The following is a 22,022-nucleotide window of genomic DNA, read 5'->3' on the forward strand; positions in this document are numbered from 1 at the left end:
TAGGCATCAGCTGGTTTTATTATAGGGTCACTGAGTTTGAGGTGCATGGGGACACCCAGGAGACTCAGAGGGGCCGAGGGAGGGAAGTGGGCACCTGAGAAGCGCAGAGGGCAGGAGAGCGCGATCTGGAAGATAACAGGGCCGTACAAATCCCAGGCTGAATGTAAGCACGAACACTATCATTTGCCTCCTTGTCCTCGATTTGGCCACCAGCCTGCCTTCCCGCCTTCGGGCCAAAACACTCAGAGCCGACGACACACAAGGTTAGGGTGCAGTTGGGTGTTTACTGGGAATGGGATCTCAGAGGCCAGGCCTGGGTCACTCACACTCTTTTGGTGATGCTCTTGGGGGTGGCCAGCTCGTACAAGCGAGGGGATGCCTGAGCCACCAGAGACGCGGGGGAAATGTGGTAGGGGTCATAGCCCTCGTTGAGGTCTTTGCGCACTTTGGGCTTGGCCAGGGAGATGATCCGGGGACTGGCCACTGCCTTCTTGGTGACGTCCAGCACCTCCCAGCGTGGATCTCGGTCAGGAACACACTGGTCCGACTGGGCCTTGGGCACTGGAGAGGGCAGGAGAGAGGGACCGAGTCAGGCACTGAGACTTCAGACATGTGGAGGTCAGAGCTCCCAAGTTCAAAACGGATACACACGACATGGCCCATCCGCCTGCTGGACCACCACTCAGCCAGAGCGGAGCGAGGCGCCCACCCCCGCCGCCCTGCGGACAGATCCTGGACACACGACACTCAGGGAGGGAACCAGACACGTGAGGCCACACGGGGTGTGAGTCCACATGTGTGAAACATCCAGAACAGGCTCATCCACCGACGGGAAGGGGGCTCGTGGGGGCCGGGGGCTGGGGAGGGGGTGTAACCTCTCATAGGGACGGGGTTTCTCTTTAGGGAGATGAAAATTCTAAAATTGATTGTGGTAATTGATGCACAACCCTGTGAATGTACTAAAAACTTTTCAAATGTATGCTTTATTTTATTTTTTACTGAGGTATGTTGAATTGCACGCTTCAAAAGGGTGAATTGAAAAGAGAAAAAATATTTCAAGTGGCCACAGGTCCCAGACAGGGGCACACAGAGGGGCCAGCCAAAGGAGGGAGGCTAGCGGCCGAGGGCGAGGGGGGTGCCTGGCCGGCCCCTTCACCTCCTCCTCTCCCAGCTCTGATGCCTCAGCCTCTGAAGCAGACGGGTGTGAGAGGCATCTCCTCTCCCTGGCTGGTGCTGCACGCCTGGTGGGGGGATGGAGGGCAGCTCCCCAGGACAGGGCCCCCTGGGGACTCGGCACCAGCCTCCTGGCTGAGACTGCCCTGATCCTCTGGGCTCCGGCCGGGCCCTCTCAAGAAACGCAGCTTTCTGCACTGGGCAACGTGGCTCCCACCAGCCACGTGTGAGTACAGAATGCCTGATTTGGGCTGCAGCTTTAGTTGATTCGATTTTAATGAAATCAATCAACTAATTTAGATCAACCGATAGGTTGATTTCGATTTCATCGAAGTAGCCACACACGGCCAGCGGCTGCGGTTGAGGACTCACGGCTCTCAACGCGCAGAGGCCTGTGGCTCAGCCAGGCTCCTCCTTCTCACCCCCGGCGGCCGCAGAAACCCCTCCTGCTGGTCTGCCCCTCCTCACCTCCTCCCCACCACCCCTTCCTGCAGCACGTGGGCTGTCTGGGGACTGGAAGAGAAGTGGTCACCGGTGGTCACTGTCTTAGCCTTTGGTCTGTGCGAGCTTCAGGACCCTGGGGTTGCCTCCTTTCCACACCCGCTTGCCCAGAGCCTCCGTGCGAATGGAAACGGGCCGTCCGCCCGCTCGGCGGAGCAACCCCAGCTCAGTGGGGTCCCTCCCGCCAGGCAGGCACAAGTCCACGGGGGGCCCGGCGGGGCAAGGTCACCAGGGTTGGACATAGATGTGCCGGGCAGGTGACCCAAGAAGCGACCTGTCCAAAGGGAAGGGGCTGAGCAGAAGGGCCTCAGCGCCCCTCGGGGCTAAGAGGACTGTGCCCAGACCCAGGCTTCTTTGAACTCCTCTGAGAATCTAGGAGCACGACCACCATCGTGACATCGAGACTTTCCGACTCTGCCCGGGACAACTTAACAGTGGTGACAGAGTGTGTTTCCATACGATACACAATGGACACACGGAGAAGCAAAGCAGCCATGGACTGTGCCCACACCTGTCTGGCTTCACGTGCACTGTCTCTCCCCTTCAAGTGCTGGTCACAGCCATTAGTGGACGCGAGTCTGCAGTGTGAAAAACACAGCCTTATACCCTCCTTGCAAACACACAACACACACATGTATGTTTATATCCCAGATGCGGGTGTGTGCCAGGGACAGAAAGACAATGTGGCCTAACACAGTGGTACGTGTTCTCACGTGTACATTCACTTAACTGGTCTTTTCATGAATATTAAGAGAATGGATAAATGGATGGGCAAACAAAAGATCCCATAAGCACAGTTAAAAGAAGAGAGACCAGGAAAAGGTTATGTTGCCATGTGCTCAACAAAGGGTTGGTGATTATCTTATATAAAGAGCTGCTCTAAATCAATAACAAAAACAAAAAAAAAAAGGGGGAACTAGAAAACCAGGAAAATGATAGAACAGAGTGAACCAAAGTGGCCAATCGGGCTCTCTGGTGACTAAGTGCCTCTGACACTGTTGGCCTGGCACATAACAGATGCAGAAATATACTGGAAGGTCTGTTAGAAGGTGACGGGTGCTGAACAAGTGGTCCCCAGTGGTGGGCTGGCTTGTGGACTGAGACAGGGCAGTGAGGGCCCTCACCAAGGGGGCAGAGAGGAGCCAAGCCCTGTGGGAGGCAGAGGGGCATCTGGGGAGCGCCTGCCAGGCTGTAGGAAGGGCCACTGGGGAGGCACAAGCAGAATGGAGTCAGGTGGAGGAAGCCAGGGCACAGATCGCACGCAAGGTCCCGTGGGCCACACCAAGAGAGGCAGGTCCCCTGAGTGGGTCATGAGCAGAGAAGGACAGAATCTGAAACAGGCAGGGTTGGCACCCAGGATCAGGGCAGTCCTGGTCTGGTCCAGGGACGCACGGTGGGCCCACAAGGGTTGTGGGGGTGGAGGCAGCTAGGGGCCTCCATAGCTCAGAAGGCAGAGCCCACAGGAGTCCTCCTTGCCTTGGACGTGGACGGTGTCATAGAAACGCCGGGCAGGGAGAGCATCTGGAAGGGTGCACGCAGGCAAGCACATACATGTGGCCACACAACTTTGCGGATCTGTGTGTGCACACCCAGAAACACACCAAACTGGATTATCTTTGGTGTGGGGTCCAGTTCTCTACCGCTCCTGTGTGGTTGGGGGGCCGGGTACCTCATGTGTTTTAGAGGAAAGGGGAAGGATCAGGTAGGTGCCACCTTAAAGCTTCCCTGGGACCTCAGCCTGCCTCTTGGGTTGGCGTCTGGCCTTGCACCCCACCTTGCTCTCCTGCACCCACTTGCCCTTGCCAGGAGACCCAGTCCGACCACAAGCCCTCTCAGTTCTGCTCCTGGGGAGTGGTCCCCTCTGCCAGCCCCCAGGGGAGCCTGTATGGGCCACACTGTGAATGGTCTACAGGTGTCTGGACAACTGGTGTGCAGTCTGGGAAGAAGATGAAGCAAAGGGGGAAGGGCAAATCTAGAAGAAGCGGGCCTGTAGCCCAGGTCTACTGACTGACCCCCCCCCCACCCCCACCCCATGGCCTGTGGCCAGTGGGGAAGGACACAAGAGCCTGACAAGGAGGCAAGGCCCAGCGGAACTACTTACTGGCCAAGTGAAGGAGGCGATTGTAGTCTGACACGTGCGGCTTGGGTTTTGGCATGGGGTCCCACTCTTCCAACAGGGTGGCTGGGGCCCTGGGCTTTGCCAGCCGTAGGATCCTTGTGCTGGGGATGGCCATCTGGGCTGCCTTGGATACTTGGGACACCTGGAAACAATTACAAGGGAAGAGTCAAACAGCCCATGATTCCTCATAGGCCCCTGGATCAGAAAGACCCCTTTAGTGTTCTAAAAAAAAAAAAAGAAAAAAAAGAAAGAAGGAAAAAAAAAGATTGGGAAGTTCAGCAAAGGATTAGTAGCTATCATATATAAAGAGTTCCTCTAAATCAATAACCCAAAAATCACTATGGGTTTTCATGATTTATATGACTGGGCTAATCATGTAGGAGAGTAAACCTAAATGGTGAATAATCATCTCCTTGACCAGGGAAATATAAATTAAAACCACAAAATATTACTTTATGCAAGCAGACTCAGAAAAAATTAAAAAGTCTGAAAAATTATCATGCCCTGGCAAGAATATGGGAGGAGAGAAATCCTCATGCATGGCTGGTAGGACAGTAAATTAGTACAAACACTTTGGAGAGCATTTGTCCTTCTCAGGTTCAACATGTGCACTGTTGAAGACCACCATATAGAGAAGCCCTACACCGAAGCACAAGGGAATGAGTGGTATTCGCCGTAGCTTGAATATCATGGCAAACAGTTGGAAGCAGCCAGGCTGTCTACCAGTAGGGGACTGGGATAAATCGATTATTCTATACTCGTATGGTAGGGTGCAATCCAGCATGTTAAGTAGTGTTTCTATATGAATCACATGCAGTGTTCTAGAAAACAAATATTGAGAGGAAAGCAAGAAAGTTAAGATGCTGTGTATGTATATGGCTACGATTATAGTTTATGGGTCTATAATAATAAAGTTTAAAATTATGGATATGAGGCAGAGCTGGAAAGAGTGGGGATGATGGAGGGGGAAACCCTGGCAGACATTTCACTGAGAAGCTTGACCCACTTCCTCCACAGACAACTTCTTAGTGTTTTCCAGAGAATCCAGACACAATCACGATTGTCGGCTTGCCTACTGTGCATCAGCCTACACAAACGCAGTGCCTAGACTGAGCTCTGTCATCTCAAGGCTAATCGTTGTCTGCCCCCACCCCCAAAAAAGTGCATACAAGACACGCTCTTCCCAGGCTGCGCTCTCTTTAGTACATGTCCTGCTCCGCCCCCCCCCCCTTACCACTAGCCCACCAGCTGGCTCCTGCACACGTGCAAACAGTCTGCCCGCAAATGAATCAAAGGGTGGGCAAAATAACATTCTGAATGTGTCTGGCTGTGACAAAAGGGGAAGATGAGCTGGCCACTCCTGCCACCTCTGGAGAGGGAGGGGGAAGCAAGGGTAGTTGTTGGCATGTTTTACTCCTTATAGAGGAGGCGTGGGTCTGAAATAAACCTGTCGAAGAGTTGGAGTAGGTCCAGGAATGCTTGTGATCGGTAACGCTGTGTTTTAATGTCTCGTGTCATACGAAAGCTCTCTGCACAGTACAGTTTTAGCAGGAACCTGCTTGGAAGCAGGGGTTGGCTGAAATGACCTCCAGGGGTCGGTCTGAAATTTGAGTCCCTTTCCTCTGAAAATTGTCTTCCTTGAAAATCACAGATGCTACTCCTATCAAAGACATCTTGGTGTTTACAATGTTATGTCCCATTCAACCCTCTATTGCCTCCCTCCTCCCCACTCCCCGCCTCTCCCTGCCTCCTTTCTTCCCCCACAACTGACATAGCCCAGGCCTGACTGCTGAGGTAGACACGGGCCCAATGGCAGTCCTGCCTGGAGAGGTGGGCAGGCAGGTAAACTTTCACCTACCCATGCCTTCAGCGAACACTGATTACCACTCTGTGCCCCACACAGGGTAAGACAGGCTCAGGAATGCTGCCACAATAAGCAAGAAAGGTGCAGTCTCTGTCCTCAGGCTGCTCACGGTCTGGTGGAGGGATCAAGGGTCCATCCAGAGACTATGCTAGGGGCTGGGAAGCAGGCTGAAGGTGGGGTTCCCACCAGACTGGTCGGAAACGGGAGGGTTGGCGGAGGAGAGTTCGCTGAGTTCATGGAGTACACAGGGGCCACGCGTAGACGGCAGAGGTGTTCCAAGTAGCGGGACCCGAGTGGGTACAGGCCCAGAGGGTTGTTGAGGGACCCTGCAATGGAGCCCGGCAAGGCAGGAGCACGAGGGAGGGAGGTCAGGGAGCACCAAGCCTTGTTGAGCCTTCACTCCTCGGCCCGGGGAAGTGGACTCTCCCGGGGACCGGACCGTGCCAGGGTCAGGTGCACAGGAGGAGGTGTCAGGGCAGGAGCCCAGAAAACAGCAGGTGCGTCCCTGGGTAAGAGGTGGGTGGGACCGGTCGAGAGGACAGTGCCCTCCTTCGGATCCTGGTTCAACCGAATTGACCACAAAAGGCCCTTTTGGGGACCACTGAAAAAGTGAACACAGACCGAGTATTCTGATATCAAAGTATTATTGTTAAACTTTTAAGTGTGATCATTGTTATTACGGTTGTCAGTTAGAAGTACATCCTGGAGTGCTTACAATGCTATGACGTCTAGATTTACTTTTAAATATTTTTGAAGGGCGGGGGGCTGTCCAGAAAATAACCACGTGAAAACATCCACCAACACGTTCTTTGACGCACGTTAAAACCACGGTGAGATACCAGCTCCAAGGCAGCTTTATTGGTGCCAGCCCCAACCGGGAGACGGCTCAGACCTCTTCAGTGGGCGAGGGAATAAAGTTGGGGCCATCCGTGGGACGAAACAGGACTCGGCAACTAAGAAGGCACGAACTGCTAGCAGGCGCGGGGATCTCGGAGACGTTAGCTGAGCCGCGAGGGCGGCCACGAGTCTGCGGCTCGTTCCCGGCACCGGCACCGGGGAGAAGGGGAGGCGGGGGAGTGGGGGTCGCGTGTCCGGCCTGAGCGGCAGCAGACTAGTGTTTGGTTCGGAACGGACTGAACGGTTCCAGGCCCTCTGAGATGCCCGCGTGTGAGCCGAAGGCCTGGGCCCCACCTTGAGCCCACGTGGGCAGGGAAGGTGTCCCCGCGCAGGCTTCAAGCGAAACGGAGCTCTGTCCTGAGCAGACACCTGTGAATCCTGCGTGTTCGCCTGCGCGGTGACACGCAGGCCGCTCTGGAGTCTGTGTGTCCCTTCTGCCGCGGACCTCCGGCCCCCCGGGTTGAGGGGGGCGCCCCAGAGGATAGCAAGGCACCTACCTCAGACATGTTTATGCTCCAGATGTTATTCCGGACCCTCGGGGTGGCCAGTTCCCTCAGGCGACTAGAAGCTTGGTATTCCAGAGTAGGGCGAGGAACGGGCCAGACGGAGGTGCTCCTAAGGGACGTCCACGTTTGAGACAGCAGCCCGACCAGGGGCATGTTCGTGTGCTTCTGTCACCTCTTCTCAGCCCATCTCTGACTTGGGGAATAAGGGACAGCCCCCGGGGGCCGCAGAGGGTTTTGGAAACACCTCCAGGAGGGGATTCATCAAACAATCCCCAAAGGAAGGCCCCTAAGTGTTCTCAAGGATAGAGCTACCCTCTCCCGAGGTCGCCCCAGCTCTGTGTGCAATGGCCGCCTCCCCATTCAGCACTCCCATGTCCCCGTCTGTGGTGACAGCGTCTCCCGGGGCCTCTTGCCCACACACCTGTCATCGGGGCTGGGGTCAGGAGAGAAGGGGTAAAAGGGCGTGTCCTGTTCCTGCCACAGGAAGCTGGGGAAAGTGCACTTGTACTGAGCTTGAGGGGCTCGCATCTCCTTAACTCAGACGTCAGCTCTGCCTGTGTCCCCGAAATAAAGCTATGTTTCATCTTTTCTCATCTCTGAGGTTGGAATGCAGCTGATAAATGCTGTCAGCCACACGTCAGAAGCTCCACGGGTGCCCCTGCCCGCCTGTGCTCTGCATAGTTGTTGGCACAGAAATGGCCTCCTCCGAGTTACATGCATCCCTCCACGTGCAGATATCAAGCCTAATCGCACTTGACATTATCTTCAGATTACACGGTGAGTCAGCATTAAAGTGAAAAGTTACTGTCACAAAGACAGGCATAAAGATAGTGTGTGGGGGACGCCTGGGTGGCTCAGTCGGTTAAGCGTCCAGCTCCGGCTCAGGTCATGATCTCATGGTTCATGAGTTTGAGCCCCACGTCGGGTTCTGTGCCGACAGCTCAGAGCCTGGAGCCTGCTTCAGATTCTGTGTCTTCCTCTCCCTGCTCCTCCCCCACTCACTCTCTCTCTCTCTCTCTCTCTCTCAAAAATAAATAAATGTTGGGGCGCCTGGGTGGCTCAGTCGGTTGGGCGGCCGACTTCGGCTCAGGTCACGATCTCGCGGTCCGTGAGTTCGGGCCCCGCGTCGGGCTCTGTGCTGACAGCTCAGAGCCTGGAGCCTGTTTCAGATTCTGTGTCTCCCTCTCTCTGACCCTCCCCCGTTCATGCTCTGTCTCTGTCTCAAAAATAAATAAACGTTAAAATTTAAATAAATAAATAAATAAATAAATAAATAAATAAATAAATAAATGTTAAAAAAATACAGTGTGTGGAACTTGTCAACATCTGAGTCAAAAAGTGATTCAAAACATTCAGACGCATTTCAGCTAATTTATTTCCATTATTATTTTCCCTTTTGTGTGCATAAAAGTAGGTAATTAAAAATCTATATCTAAAAAACTCTAAAGATCACTTTTAACAAAATTAAAGTTCTGAGTGATAAGAAGGAATTGTGTTAAAAGTTGGACATAAAATAATGTCTTAGGATTCCTAGCTTTTGGGGGCCAAAAAAATCCATAATGGTGATAAGTAACATTAATCGAGCACTTGCCAGGTCTGACACTGTACTAAGTACCTTCGGTGGATGCTCCCCACCTCCACCCATCCCACAGGTGCGTAGCTGTGCCTCAGGGGTCGAGAACCTGCCCATGGGCCTCCAGCTGGGGGTAGCCCAGCCCTGCTTGAAGTCAGGTCATCTACTCCTAGGACCTGGACTCTCCCCATACTACAGCTTGTCGAGGAAAAGGGGAGGTTTTCTGCCCCACTCTGCCTTCCTTCCCTTACCTGTTGTTGTTGAAATACTCCGAGTAGAACCGTTTAGGTCGAGCTAGCTCCTCCACTCGGCGCGTCACCGCTATGCAAAATAGGAGAAACAGCCCCAACTTAAAAACCTGTCCACCCTCAGGTTTTTGCTGAATCCAGCGTCTCACTGGCTACGGCAAATGGCACAATGTACAGCACTGAGCGCCTAGAGAGCTGAGCACCAGTTACCTTGCAGAGGAGTGACTTTTGCTGCCCCCATCCTGGGGACAATGGTCTCAGGGGCCTGAAGCCCCTTACTCAGGACACACAGGACGGGAGCCACAGGGCTGGCATGGGAGCTCAGACCCATCATCAGTTCCTCAACAGAACTCAGTGTGGCTCCAAGAACCCACTGGCTGGGAAAGTGGATTTTGGTCTGCAGTTAGTACAAGCGTAGAGTTTACAGGGGCTTCGTGTTCACTGCGAGAAAGATTCTAAACCCCCAAGAGAGAACTTGCCTTATTACTTCTCTCCAGGAAGAGATTTCTTGAAATATTTTATTTGAAGGAATCCATTTCTCTCAAAAACTATAGAGACCATTGCAGAAGGGAAGGCAAAGAGTCTTTTAATAAATTTAGTATTAATCCCCATTTTGGCTGTAGTGCAAATTTGGACTCCCCCTAGAGAGTCTGCCCCACACCCCCTCACCCCAGGACCAGCCTCCTGAGGCTCTGGCTCCTCAGGGGACTGAGGCCAGAGATGACACACCTGGGGGAAGGGGGATGGCCGACGAGGGCGGAGCAGCAGGGAGTTCTGTCCTGAGGTTAGGGCCAGGGAAGCCCCAAGATCTCCTCAGTTGGAACGAGGCATGGGTTGGAGTGGAATGGGGGTGACCCAGGAGACCAGGGGCAGCATGTGAGACAGGGTGGCCAAGCACCAGAGCTGGGACAAGGGCTACCTCTGGCCAACCCCTGAGCTAGGTGACCCCTGATGGAGAAGTGGGGGTGGTGGGTGGGCTCAGCCTACCTGGCACCGTGACAGTGAGGGTGGTGTCTTCAAGAAACCTCTCTGTCCAGTACACAGAAGGCCTGGAATACACCGAGACGTGGCTCAGAGCGAAGGAAGCCGGGGCACAGGACACAGACAATGGGGCACAGGCAGGGTGGTTGGAGGAGGAAGGAAGTTGGAGGAGGACAAGTTGAGAGGATGTGGAAAGGGGCAGGTCAGAGAGGCTCGTGGGAAGTGTGGTTTATTTTGAGCAGGGCTGGTGTTCAGAGAAAGGGGAGGTGGGAAAAGAAAAAGGCGCAGCTAAGGGCGGAGCCCAGCGGCCCTATCACGGCAGCAGACCCATTCCTCAGCTGGGTGGGCTGGCGTCCAGAGCACCAGGGTGGTTGGGAACGGCCCTTGGGGTGAGGAAGCCCCCCATCGGAGGGCCCTTTCCCCCAGTTCTTGCCCCTGGAGAGGAGGGCAGATCCCCCCGTGGCAGGAGATGGAGAGGCTCCCTGAGACTCACCAGTAGACACAGAACTGCAAGTTCCTCTTGCACGGGGACACCCAGGCATAGCCCTTACAGCAGCACCCCATCCTGTGATGAGACGGCCCAAGCCCCTGCCTTTGCTCTGCGGCTCCATTCGCCCAAAGGCCTCACTGTCCTCAGGCGGTTCCCAGAGGCCACCCCAGTCCCGCCTCTGGAACCCTGACTTCTCACCTCCCTCTGCACCTGCCCCCAGGTCATCATGTGAGCGACAGAGAGCAGTGGGGACGGGCAGCCCAGGGGGTGAACACGGGGGCGGAGGGGGGGGAACCGCCAGGAGCTGCCCTCCTCCTCATGGACCCCCACCCCTGCCTCCAGTGAGGCTTCCCACAGGCCTCACCTGTCTTTTAGGACTTGCCAGTTGGTCTTGGGCTTTGCCAGCTCAAAGACCCGCTTCCTCCTCCTCCTCCTCATCCCTCTGGCCGAGGCAGCACTGGGGAGCCTCTGGGTGATGGACAGCCGGCTTGGGGAGAGGGGCGTGGTGAGCGGGTCGGGGGCTGTGCCCAGTGAGGCTCCTGGCCTGTCTGGGGGCGGGTCTGGCATGGCAGACACCTGGGTGAAGTCCTAGCTCCCCCAGCCAGGTGTGCAACCCCGGCCAGGTCACCGCCTCTGTGAAACGGCAGGAGACCTGCTCCCGGCTCCCTAAATCTCTTGAGCATGCATTAAGTGCCTACTGTGTGCCAGACCCCTGGAAACCCAGGGAGCAGGAGGCATAGGACGTTGGGGGCTCAGACGCCCGCCTGTCCCCTCGCTGGGTGCCGCCCCTGGCCGGAAGCCCCACCGAGGCCCCTCCCACCGGCCTGCGCCGTTTTTCCCACGGCAGGTGTCCCGGGCCACCGCCTGCCACACCACAGGTCTGGGTGTGTGTTTATCACACAAGCTCCATGGGGGGCGTGGGGGCTGTGCAGGGGGCCAGGGGGGCCACGGAGAGCGCACATGGAGTCCACCGGTGCTGGCCCACGGGCGCTCCCGCTGGAACCGGCCGAGGCTGGCCAGGGCGGGTGGAGGGCAGGCGGGAGGCCCACAGCGCAGAGCCCCGCACACGTGCGAGGGAGCACGTGCGAGGGAGCACCCGCTTCTTTCCAGGACACACAACTTGCCAGAAACCGGCCCCCGCAGGTTCGCAGGCCACCAGTTACCACCGTACCCGACCTGGCGGGGACTTGGAATGGTTTCAGCTTCTGAGCTGCGCCGGGAGACCCTCCCACTTGCTTTCCTCCCTGACGGAGTCTCCACCCCTGACTCCTCAACTCGGGGAAGGTCTCCAACCCCAACCCACCCTCCGCCTGGACAGGGCTGTGTTCGCTGGCTCCTGCCTCAGAGGCCAGTGAGCGGCTGTCTCCCAGTCCTCCCGCCCACAGCGGGCGCACCTGGGGCCTCGCTGGGGCTGCTGCCCTCCCCCCACTGCCCCTGCCCCTGCCACAAGCCCCACTCCGTGGTGCCCACCTCATCTCAGGTATGCCCTCCGCGTCTTTCTCCAGAACCCTCTCCAGCGGCTCGAGGGCCTCCTCGGGGGCCCGGGGGCCAGGCGGTTCTCCCCCAGTCACCTCCTCTGGGAGGGTCTCCGCTTCTCGGTCTTCAAAACTCAGCTCCTCGTCATCCAGGCACGTGGTGTCCTTGGTCTCTGGACTCCTGAACCCTGTGCCCTGCACGCCGAGGGCATCGTCGTCCTGTCCCCGGTCGGGCCCGCCTTCGGCCTCCGAGCTGTGGTAGCTGTGGGACAGACTTCGCCGGCGATCCCCCATGTACTGGGTCCTCCCCAGTCCTGCAGCCTTGCTCCCCAACACCCAAGTGTGTCTGTGGTCGCGGTCACCGGGCAACAGGAGAATGGCCCGCCCGCATTCGCATTCTCGGGGTCCACATTCCATTCCCCACAGGTCTGCCCCTCCCCATGGGGGCTCTCCCACCAGGTCCTGCCAGGGGGCTGCTTAGCCCCTCTCTCTGTCTTTTCCTGGCTGAACCAGGAGTAGGACCTGACCCCATCCCACATTTCTTCTTAGTAAGAGGCCCCAGGTGTGCTCCGTTCAAGGGGCCAGTGCTGGTGGGAAGGGCTTAGGGATGAGACCCAAGGGGGAATCTGCAGGGGGCTTCGAGGAATGGTTTCCTCTCTCTTGAAAGGACACATAGGGGGTGCCTGGGTGCCTCAGTCGGTTGAGCGGCTGGCTTTATTTAGCTTAGGTCATGATCTTGCAGTTTGTGGGTTCGAACCCTGGTTCGGGCTCTGTGCAGACAGCTCAGAGCCTGGAGCCTGCTTCGGATTCTGTGTCTCCCTCTCTCTCTGCCCCTCCCCTGCTCATGCTCTCTCTCTCTCTCTCTCTCTCTCTCTCTCAAAAATAAATAAACATTTAAAAAATTGTTTAAGTAATAACATTTATTTCTCTCTTTTTGGGGGGGGCAGGCATATGACACAGAAAAGACAGAGGTACGAGGGCGTGGCAGGGGGGGCTTTCCTGTGGTGGATGGAGTGTGGTGTGGCTGATCCTGACGGTGCAGGCACACAGGCCTGTGGGCCCAGGACGGGAGACACGTGCGGTCCCACGTGGAGGGTAGTCCCTAGGCGCTCACACCAGGAATGCTATGCCCCTGCACGAGACCTCCCACGCTGCCGGCTGCCCCCCCCCCATCCGCCCGAGGTTCTGCAGTCCCAGGTCGATGTGCGGAGTGGACACACTCCTATTGGATATCTCCTATAGATATCTTCTATATCTCAAGTTCCTATTCTTTATCTCCGGCTCCAAAACTCCATTTAATATGCTGTCCTCCGATAGAGGACATGTCACATGTTAAACTGATAAGAACAGATGCTACAATTGATCTTAGCCAAAAGGCTGAGAAGCGATAAAAATCCTTGTTAAGTCCACTTTCCTTCTAGAGACAGCTCATTAAACCTGCTTCGCGTGAATTCAAGTCCATACTGGGAAGGCCAGGCATCCCTTCGAGCTCACGGGGGGAGCAGGGTCTCCAGATCCAGGCGCACACACGAGGTCAAGGAGAGGGCGCTGAAGAGGCCAGAGCTCCACCGGCCGTGAGGGAAGGGCTGGACAGTCCACTTCTGCTGCCCAAATATGCGGAAAAGCAAGAAAGTTCACAGCCAAAGGGCTGAAGGCAGGGTGGTCATCTCTGGATATGCGGATGTTTCGAATGGAGAACAGGCTGCAGCCTGCCAGGGAGGGTCCGTTCCCTGCCCCTTGTGGCGGTAGGCCTGGGGTCCCCACTTCCCATGGCTGTCAGCCGAGGGCAGTCCCGGCTCCCAAGGGGCACCGCAGCGCTGGCCCCGGGCCCTCCTTCCATTTCCAGCCAGCAGCGAGGCCTGCCCCTCTCCTGCCCCTCACGTGTCTGGAGTCAGCCGAGAAAGGGCCTCAGTTCCTAAGGACGCACGTGATCACATGAGGCCCCTCCTGGGTAACCCAGCGCAGGGTCTGCAGCCTTAACCACATCGTACGGTCCCTTTGGCTACACAGGGCACTGTGTTCCCGGCATCTTTGAGGCTACTATGCTTCCTACCACACCCACCGCACCCCACACACAAAAATCCACTCGAAATGATTTCAGGGTTCGAAAGGCAATCGGTAAGAAAAAGCATAAACCAAGGGTAGAATAGGAGGCAGACAGGAGGAGACATTCCACAGGAGACACGAAGACATGGCACGCGGTGTCACAAATAAGCAGGGAAGTGACGGGAAAACCGGCGAGGTCACAGTTCACATCCATCCGGCCGGCAAAACCCAAGACTGGCCGGAAGACGTCGGAGAGAATGACCTCTCGCACACACAGGGTCGCGGCCCAGCTGTGGAGAACGATTTGGCATGAAGCCATAAAGGTGCATCCGGCGACACCCAGCTGGACGCTGGCAGAGCTGACCGCGGGGGCCCGGCAGCACCACTCGCAATGGGGAGGAGCGGAGGGCGGCCCAGGAGCCGGCTCACAGGGGAAGCGGAGGAGGGCCCGGCAGCGTGAGCACGAGCACCACCCGCAGAGCACGGACGTGGCTCGCGAGAAGCGGGCGGAGCGGAAGGAGCGGCCTGCAGGCACCTGTGTGCCCACAAGGAGACCTGAGGGCGGTGCTGGTGGGGTCGTGGGGGGCAGGTGGCTGAGTCCCTCCCTCCCTATTCTGGGGCTCTGAGTCGAGCTCGTGGGTGCTCGTTATGCGAGGCAGGAGCGAGCGCCCCAGCGGGCAGCCCAACAAGAAGTGAGGCGTAAGACAGGGTCACACCGGACTAGTAGCGATGGCATCTCAGGAGGGACACAGGACCCTTACTTACTCGGATTCCGAACCCAGGCCAGGGCGGGGGGACGAGGAGGGAGGAAAGAAACGAAGGAGCGGTGGCATGACCAGTACTGTTCCCTAAACTCCCTCCATCTGGTTTTAAGTGACTTCAAACTAAGCCTGCAGAGAGAAGACACAGCTACTCACCCCGCCGTGCCTGCGGGGCGCAATGCAGGCCAGAGCCCGGGACCCTGCCTGGACCCCGTGGTGGCGGGAGGGAAGGGGGGGGGTGGCGCGGGGAGGGGGGGCGGCGCAGGTGCGCGGCGGCCCTTCGCAGGGAGACGCGGCAGTGACGCGTCGTGGCCACCAGAGGTCGCCCCTCTCAAGGGCATGTCGGGCTCCCCGGGAGCCGGGCCGATCGGGCGCCCTCACCGCCTCGAGGCCCCGCCCCACTCCTCATCTCTTATTCCCCGCCCCCACTTTCCTCCGGGAAGAAACGTGCTCAGGGAGACAGAGTCACCGCCCAAGTCTGCGCTGGACTCGCACACACGGCGGCTGCCTCCGGTGGTGCCCCCAGCTAGGACCACACTTGCAAAATGCAGTGGTGATGGGGGATGCCCTAAGACTACAGAGGAAGCGGGTAGCTTCCTCGGGCTAAAGTAGTCTCCCTGAAGACCAGCCACAGCTATGCTCTTCCCTCACACAGCAACCTTCTGTGGCTCCCACCTTCCACAGAATATTTCCTAAAGCAGGGACACAGCCTGGTATCTTCAAGGTGCCTGTAAGTGAGATAAAGGCCCAGAGTTCAGTCCCATCAAATATGGTGGTGATAAACCACTCCCCTTTTTGCTGAATTACAATGCTTCTGGGTACCTCTAGAGGAAAATCTCAGCTTGCAGCTAACCAAAGTTTGACTTGCTCAGTTTTATTAATCCTTTTGAACCAGAAGAGAGCAGGCCCACGTCTGGGGGCAGGGAGGGAGACCCAAAAAAGCTGGAATTTAAGAACCTTGTTTTGTTTGTACTGCTGTTTGTTTACACACCTTGTTTCTGGTTTTGTTCTGTGATTGTTTCAAAAGAACTGTCTAGAAAAGTTGCAAGCGTGTACTGAGAACCGCCATGGACTTTTCACCCGGATTCACCAACTGTTAACATGTCGACACATTGCTTTATCATTCCCTGCACATTTGAGGACAGTTGCAAGCATCACGCCCCTTCACCCCCCCCGCCCCCACCAAGACTTGAAGACTCGGCACGTATTTCTGAGAACGAGGATGTTCTCTTGCATAACCACAGCAGGTTATCAAAATCAGGGTGAACGTAGCATTGATACAACCCCTTAGTTCATCAAGATTTCTTCCCCAAATTTCAGAGACAGTCCCATAATGTCCTTTCCCACTGTTTCTTCCCCTCCAGAGTCGGTCCAAGCGAGGCATCACACTTATGAGCCTCTTCGGTACCCTGTCCTCTGACAACCCTTCACTCTCTTTCATGACCTAAACAGTTTTGAAGGTTTGGGCCAGTTATGTCACACTGTCTGGGTTCCTCTAATATGGTCTCGTGATCGGTGAAGGGATGTGCATTTTGGCAAGAATCCCTCAGCGGGTGCTGTCCGAAGGCGAGCGGAGCCAACAACGCATCCCATCGCTGCGGACGCGAACCTCCCTCCTTTGACTCAGGTTTCTCCACAATACAGTGCCGTGTTCGCCCCCTTGGAGTTAATAAGCATCTTTTGAGAAATACTTGAAGGCTATTCAACTACTGTTTCCTCTCATCAAACTTTCAGCCACGACTTTTTCAGCTTCTTTCTTTTTATGGAAAGTTGTGCTGGTTTCCCATTTACAGACACGGTACACTCTTTTTTGTCCAAATTTACTCAGGAAATGGGTCAATGTGCTGACCTAAAGAAATACATCAGGCTACAAGGGTACGCGTGGGTCGACCAAAATCATGACAGCGACTCAAGAGTGATAGGGACGCGAAAGCTGTGTGTTGTCCTCCAGGCGACCCTCCAGGCCCCTCCCCCAAATCCCTCCTGCTCAGTGGGAACACGTGTCCCCAGACTATGGGTTTCCCAGTGGCAGTTCCCAACACAGGCCTTGGGGATGTAGGGATGGCCGGAGCACAAGCTGTGTAGGGCGGAGTGACGTGTGTTTCTGCTGGGGCCCCCCTCCCCCACAAAACCCGGCACCTGGGGGCATCTAGAGTCTCCTGCGGCCGCTATAACAAATTGCCCCAAAGGCAGTGGTTTCAAACAACACACATTTATTCTCTTACAGTTCTGAGGTCAGAAGTCAGCTCGGTCTCACTGGGCTAAAGTCAGGGTGTGGGAAGGGCTGGTTCCCTCAGAAGGCTCCAGGGGAGCATCTGTTCCCACAGATCCGAGAAGCCACACAGGGGATGGGGTGACAATTTAAAGAGGAGCCACATCAAGGAGCCACTACTGCCACCACTGTTAGGGGCTGCAGCAGAAGTCACCTGATGGACGCTGGGACCTCGGTGGGCCTGTCCAGAGAGCTGGAGCCACAGCGGGGACACCACCTAAAGCCAGAAGAAAGGGAGAGGGACAGACACCCGGCTTCTCCCTCTAGGGTTCCCCCAGATCTCCCGCTGGTGGAAGAGACAGGGCAGGGGTTCTCCGAGGTGTCGAGTTTTTTCTACAGCGCGGAGCAGGCGGGGGGCGGGCCGAGTGCAGAGGGGCCAGTGACCTGCTCTCCAGGTCGCTTGCTCTGCTCTGTTCAAGGAAGCCGCAGTGACCCTGAAATCCTAAATCCTTTGGTGTGTGGTAGGATCGTATTTTGTTACAGTAACTAGGGGCGCCTGGGTGGCTCAGTCCGTTGAGCGTGTCTGACTCTTGGTCCCAGCTCAGGTCTTGATCTCAGGGTCGTGAGTTCAGGCCCCGTGCTGGGCAGCACGTTGGGCATGGAGCCTGCTTAAAATCCTATCGTTATTATTAAACTAGTCATGTTTCCCAAAACTTTGTGATGGAGGGAAATCATTTATACAGAGGCCCCGAGGCCTCACCCGCCCTCTGCTCGTGCCCTTTGTCAGGTGACTCTGAAGTTCTTCCTCTGATGGCTGACTTGGGCAAACGGAAGGTGGAAGACGTGGGTGGCTGTGCCTGTTCCTACCCTCGCCGTCTCCGCTTGCCATTGAAAACGTGCCTGGGCGAGCCTGCTGGAGGATGAGGACATGTGGGACACAGAGGGGTCAGCGCGGCCAGCCGACCCCAACACGCTAAGTGCCCACTGCTGAGCGCCACCCCCGAGGTGTCACCACTGACCTCACGCTGGTTTCCTAGCAAAAGCCGAGGGACGTGAGGCCTTCCTCCCTCCGGGCGGTCGGACCATGAAGTATCCATCACATCATGGAAGGATGTTCCGGGGGGACTAATACAGCCTCCTGACGCCTCCCACGACCCCCACCTCTGAACCCTCTGAACCCTGCCTACCACCACCCCGGCCAAAGCGTCCTTACCCCACCCTCACCTAAGACTAAAGTAAGACCTCCCCAAATGGCAGGGGTAAGTGATCGGGCAGTGAGTCCGCACTGGGGGTCCTGGGGAAGGTAGCCCATGAGCCCTACCCACCTACCCCCCACCGAGGTGGTGCCTGCAGGATCGGAGATTGGGGTCGGCTGCGATTTGCTGGTCTGAAGGGCCCTGGAGGAGGCGGCCTAGGGCCTCCCAGCCTGCTGCACGTTTTACAAAACAGGGTTTCCCCAGCATTCCTGGCCCTGGCCCCACCTACCTGGTGCCGGGAGCGCCCCAGATGTGACCCCAGACAGGGCCCCGTGGCCCCTGGGGCAGGACAGCCCCCATGTCAGGACTGACACGTGGGTGAGGCCTGCTGCAGGGAGTCTGACCAGCAGGGTGAAGTTCATGCTGTCTGCTCTCATCCGAAATAGAAAAGTATCCTTCACTCATGTTTAAGAAGCTTTGACCCTGAGGAAGACGCTTGTCGTGGCTTTGACATCTCTGACCCCAGTGAGGACAGCCTGTCTGTCATCACAGATGAAACATAGCTTCATGGCTGCGACAAAGACCCAGCAGGTCTATGGCTTATTGAAATGGAGGGATCTTTTCTCTCTCACAAGTCGGGGTCTGTGCATTGCAGCTCAAGAGAGAGGGGGAGGGGAGGCTGTGCCCCCTGCCCTGGGTCCTGCACTTTACTTTCGGGGCTGGCTAGCATCTGTCCTAATACAGAGCTTGGCGGATTTCACAGCAGACCCCCAGACCCTCCACCCCCTCTCCCTCGTCCACGGGAATAACCACTGTCCTGCCTTCTGTCCTCATACATGACTTTTCTTTATCAGTGGGATCGTTCGGTATTCGTGTTCATTTGCGTCTGGCCTGTGAGGCTCAGAATGGTGCCCGTGAGACGCCCTGTGTTCACACAGCTGGGCAGGGTCCCACCGAGTGAACACACCTGGGTCGTTTGCCCGCACCACAGATGGTAGGACCTGGGGCGGGGGAGGGGGGGGTCCAGGCCCAGAAAAGACGCTGCCACTCTTGTTCATATCCCATTGGCTGGAACTTAGTCACATGGCTACACTTGGTTGCAAGGGAGTCTGGGAAAGGTAGTCTCTCTCTCTCTCTCTCTCTCTCTCTCTCTCTCACACGTGCGTACACACACACACACACACACACACACAGCTAGAGATTCTATTTCAAGGGCATTTAAGGGGTGGCTGCGGTTCTCCTCTGTGGATGCCTTCAGCAGCCAACAACAGAAGATCCTGCCTCAAATGGGCTTAAGCAGTGAGGCAACATCTTATCTTCCCCCCAAAACGGCTCCCGACGCTTCCCAGCAAGCCTCCCTACTCAGACTCTCCTGGACTTCTCTCCGCTTTGCTGCTCGGTGATCCTCTGGGTTCTGCTACTTTTTGCATTGTTTTCTTCCTCAATGGGCACTAGGATGGCTGCAGCTACTCCGGACATCTCATCATGAGGCTGCCATAGCCAAAGGCACACGGTCAGCAAGGAAACCTTCTGCGGTCAGCTGAACAACAGCCCCCAAGATGCGCTCCAAATCCCCAGCACCTGTGAACACATTATGCTGTGGACAAGGGGGATCACGGTTGCAGATGGAATTAGGGCTGACCTTGAGGTGGGGAGATCATCCCGGATTATCTTCGAGGGCTCAATGTAATCGGAAGGGTCTTGATAAGTGAAAGCAGGAGGTGAAAGAGAGAGAGCTCCAGAGCTGGCAGCATGAGGAATCAGCCCACATTGCTGAAGGGGTATGAGCAGAGGACGCCAGCGGCTTCCGGAAGCTGCCCCCCTCCAAGACCTCTCCCCCATCTCATTGGCCAGGAGGGGGTTACACGCCCATGCATAAGCCAATCCCCAGCAATGAAGTGGACCACCAGTGAAGATTTGTGCCAGCCCCACATAGAACGGGCTTCCCTGAGTCCCACCATGGGGCGGGCACCCGAACATTAGGCTCTGTCCGCAAGGAAGGAGACTGGGTGACTGGCGACCAGCTGTGGGACCAGGAGCGTGAAAGGCTGGAGTGAGAGGAGGCAGCACGGTGTGCAGGCAGCAGCCACGCAGACTTGCAAGGCAGGGGCAGCTCTGAGGCAGGTGCCCTACACGGGGTGGTCACCACAGCAGACACGGCACGCGCTGCCTTGCCCAGCAATGTCTTGGCTAATATCTGAACGCTGTGCCTCAGGAATCTGGGGTCTACTTGTACCAGCTGGAATTGCGTCTCCCCAGAAAGACACGTTCAAGTCCCGAAACCCCCTCCACACCAGCGATCTGAGAAGACCAGGAGGAACTTCACTCTGTGTGGTCCCCAAGGCTCCATTAACCCTGACCCAGGGCAAGGGCCGTCTCCCAGAGTAGTAGGGGATGCTCTCCTGCCCCCTCTGGGCCCTCCTCCCCCAGGCTGCCCCCCAGGAGGCACAGCCCAGGCTCCTCTGAGCTGTTGCCTGCTGACCCGGCTGCCAGAATCTGTTGCCATGGCAACCTGCTCATTACCAAGTCCCCCCAGTGGGACATCATTGGAGCAGCTGGTGACATTTGAATACGGACAGTGTGTTAGATACGAGTACTGTATTGATGTGAAAGTTCCCGATTGTGATAACCGTGGTGGGTTATAAAAGAGAATCCTGGTTTTTAGAAAATATACGGTGATGTGTTATCGGTGAAGGGGCATTACACTTCCAGTCTTAAATGGTTCAGAAAAGTGCATTTAAATATAAGCATATGCATACAGATAATAGATAGATATAGACACAGAACACAACAAAGCAGACAGGACTAAATGCAACCAATTGGTGAGTCTGTGCAGAGTCTATGAGAGTTTCTGGTATCAACCTTGAAAGTTTCTGCAAATTTGAAATTAGAGCAAAATTAAAAGTTGAGGAAAACAATACCCAAAGTGCAGAGCGCTGGACCCCATCAAGAGACTTGGCTGTACAGGCCCAGAGTCTGAATTAACCAGCGGCTGAGCACAAGAAAGCTGTTGTGGGTTGGGCTGTGTGGCCCCCAAACGTGTTCACGGCCCAGCTCCCAGAACCTGTGAATGAGAAAACGGAGTTGGCGGGGCGCCTGGGTGGCTCAGTCGGTTAAGCAGCCGACTTCGGCTCAGGTCATGATCTCGCGGTCCGTGAGTTCGAGCCCCGCGTCGGGCTCTGTGCTGACAGCTCAGAGCCTGGAGCCTGTTTCAGATTCTGCATCTCCCTCTCTCTGACCCTCCCCCGTTCATGCTTTGTCTCTCTCTGTCTCGAAAATAAATAAACGTTAAAAAAAAAAAAAAAACGGAGTTGGGAAATGAACTTGAAACAAGACAAGGTCATACTGAAGTAGAGTGGCCCTAAGTCCAGTGACTGGTGTCCTTATAAGAAGAGGGAATAAGGACACAGACAGAGGAGGAGGCCAAGGAGGATAGAGGCGGAGACGGGAGGAACGTGTATGCAAGCCAAGGACCCCGAAGGCGGCAGGTACGAGTGTGCAAGGGCGGGCACGCGATGGGACACGCGGACCAGGCCGGCACCCACACACCTGCTGTGTGTGCCCCCGAAATCCTGGGTTGATTTACCTATCAGCCTGCCCTTATTATTGTGCGATTAAGTAACTGGAGGCGGCCGAGCACGCAGTAAAAAGGTCCTTCCCAGTCAGCTGGAGAGAGTCTGCGTGTGAGGTGAATGGGGGTCTGCTGCTGCCTCTGAAGGTGGGAGGAGGCCTGGCCCTGCACCCCCTCCGGCTGGCTCCTCAGAAAAACACAGCATCTTAGAGTCCTGATGGCCATTCCGTGGCTCATTCGCTCCGCAAACATTTGTGGGGCACCTACTGTGAGCCAAGCACTGGTCTAGGCCTCGAAATTCAGCAAGGAGGCAGTCCTGGCCGACCCAGAGCGCTAAAAGAAAATGAAGCGTAGGGGGAAAGGGAGTGGGAGGGGCATTTTGGATGGACGGCCAGGGAGGGCCTTTCCT

General features: G+C 56.2%; 1 protein-coding gene and 1 pseudogene across 5 annotated transcripts; both read right to left on the bottom strand.

Moving 5' to 3' along the window:
• THEG (theg spermatid protein) lies at positions 1–12,179 on the bottom strand. 5 transcript variants are annotated; one of them, XM_045491090.1, is made up of 8 exons: positions 11,823–12,179; positions 10,717–10,839; positions 10,356–10,427; positions 9,869–9,930; positions 8,885–8,954; positions 7,052–7,169; positions 3,776–3,935; positions 1–561 (listed from the first exon to the last, which is right to left on the bottom strand). In XM_045491090.1, exons 1-8 carry the CDS (start codon positions 12,119–12,121, stop codon positions 323–325), a joined length of 1,143 nt encoding a protein of 380 aa, XP_045347046.1. In that variant the 5' UTR covers positions 12,122–12,179; the 3' UTR covers positions 1–322. The 5 variants fall into 5 exon arrangements, with proteins under 5 accessions (XP_045347046.1, XP_045347048.1, XP_045347049.1 ...); XM_045491092.1 differs by lacking the exon at positions 10,356–10,427; XM_045491093.1 differs by lacking the exon at positions 7,052–7,169.
• A 904-nt stretch (positions 12,180–13,083) lies between these two features.
• LOC123607812 lies at positions 13,084–13,216 on the bottom strand (annotated as a pseudogene).
• Between the last annotated feature and the right edge of the window lie 8,806 nt (positions 13,217–22,022).

This window comes from Leopardus geoffroyi, chromosome A2, assembly GCF_018350155.1.
Source record: "Leopardus geoffroyi isolate Oge1 chromosome A2, O.geoffroyi_Oge1_pat1.0, whole genome shotgun sequence".
Classification (NCBI taxonomy): domain Eukaryota; kingdom Metazoa; phylum Chordata; class Mammalia; order Carnivora; family Felidae; genus Leopardus; species Leopardus geoffroyi.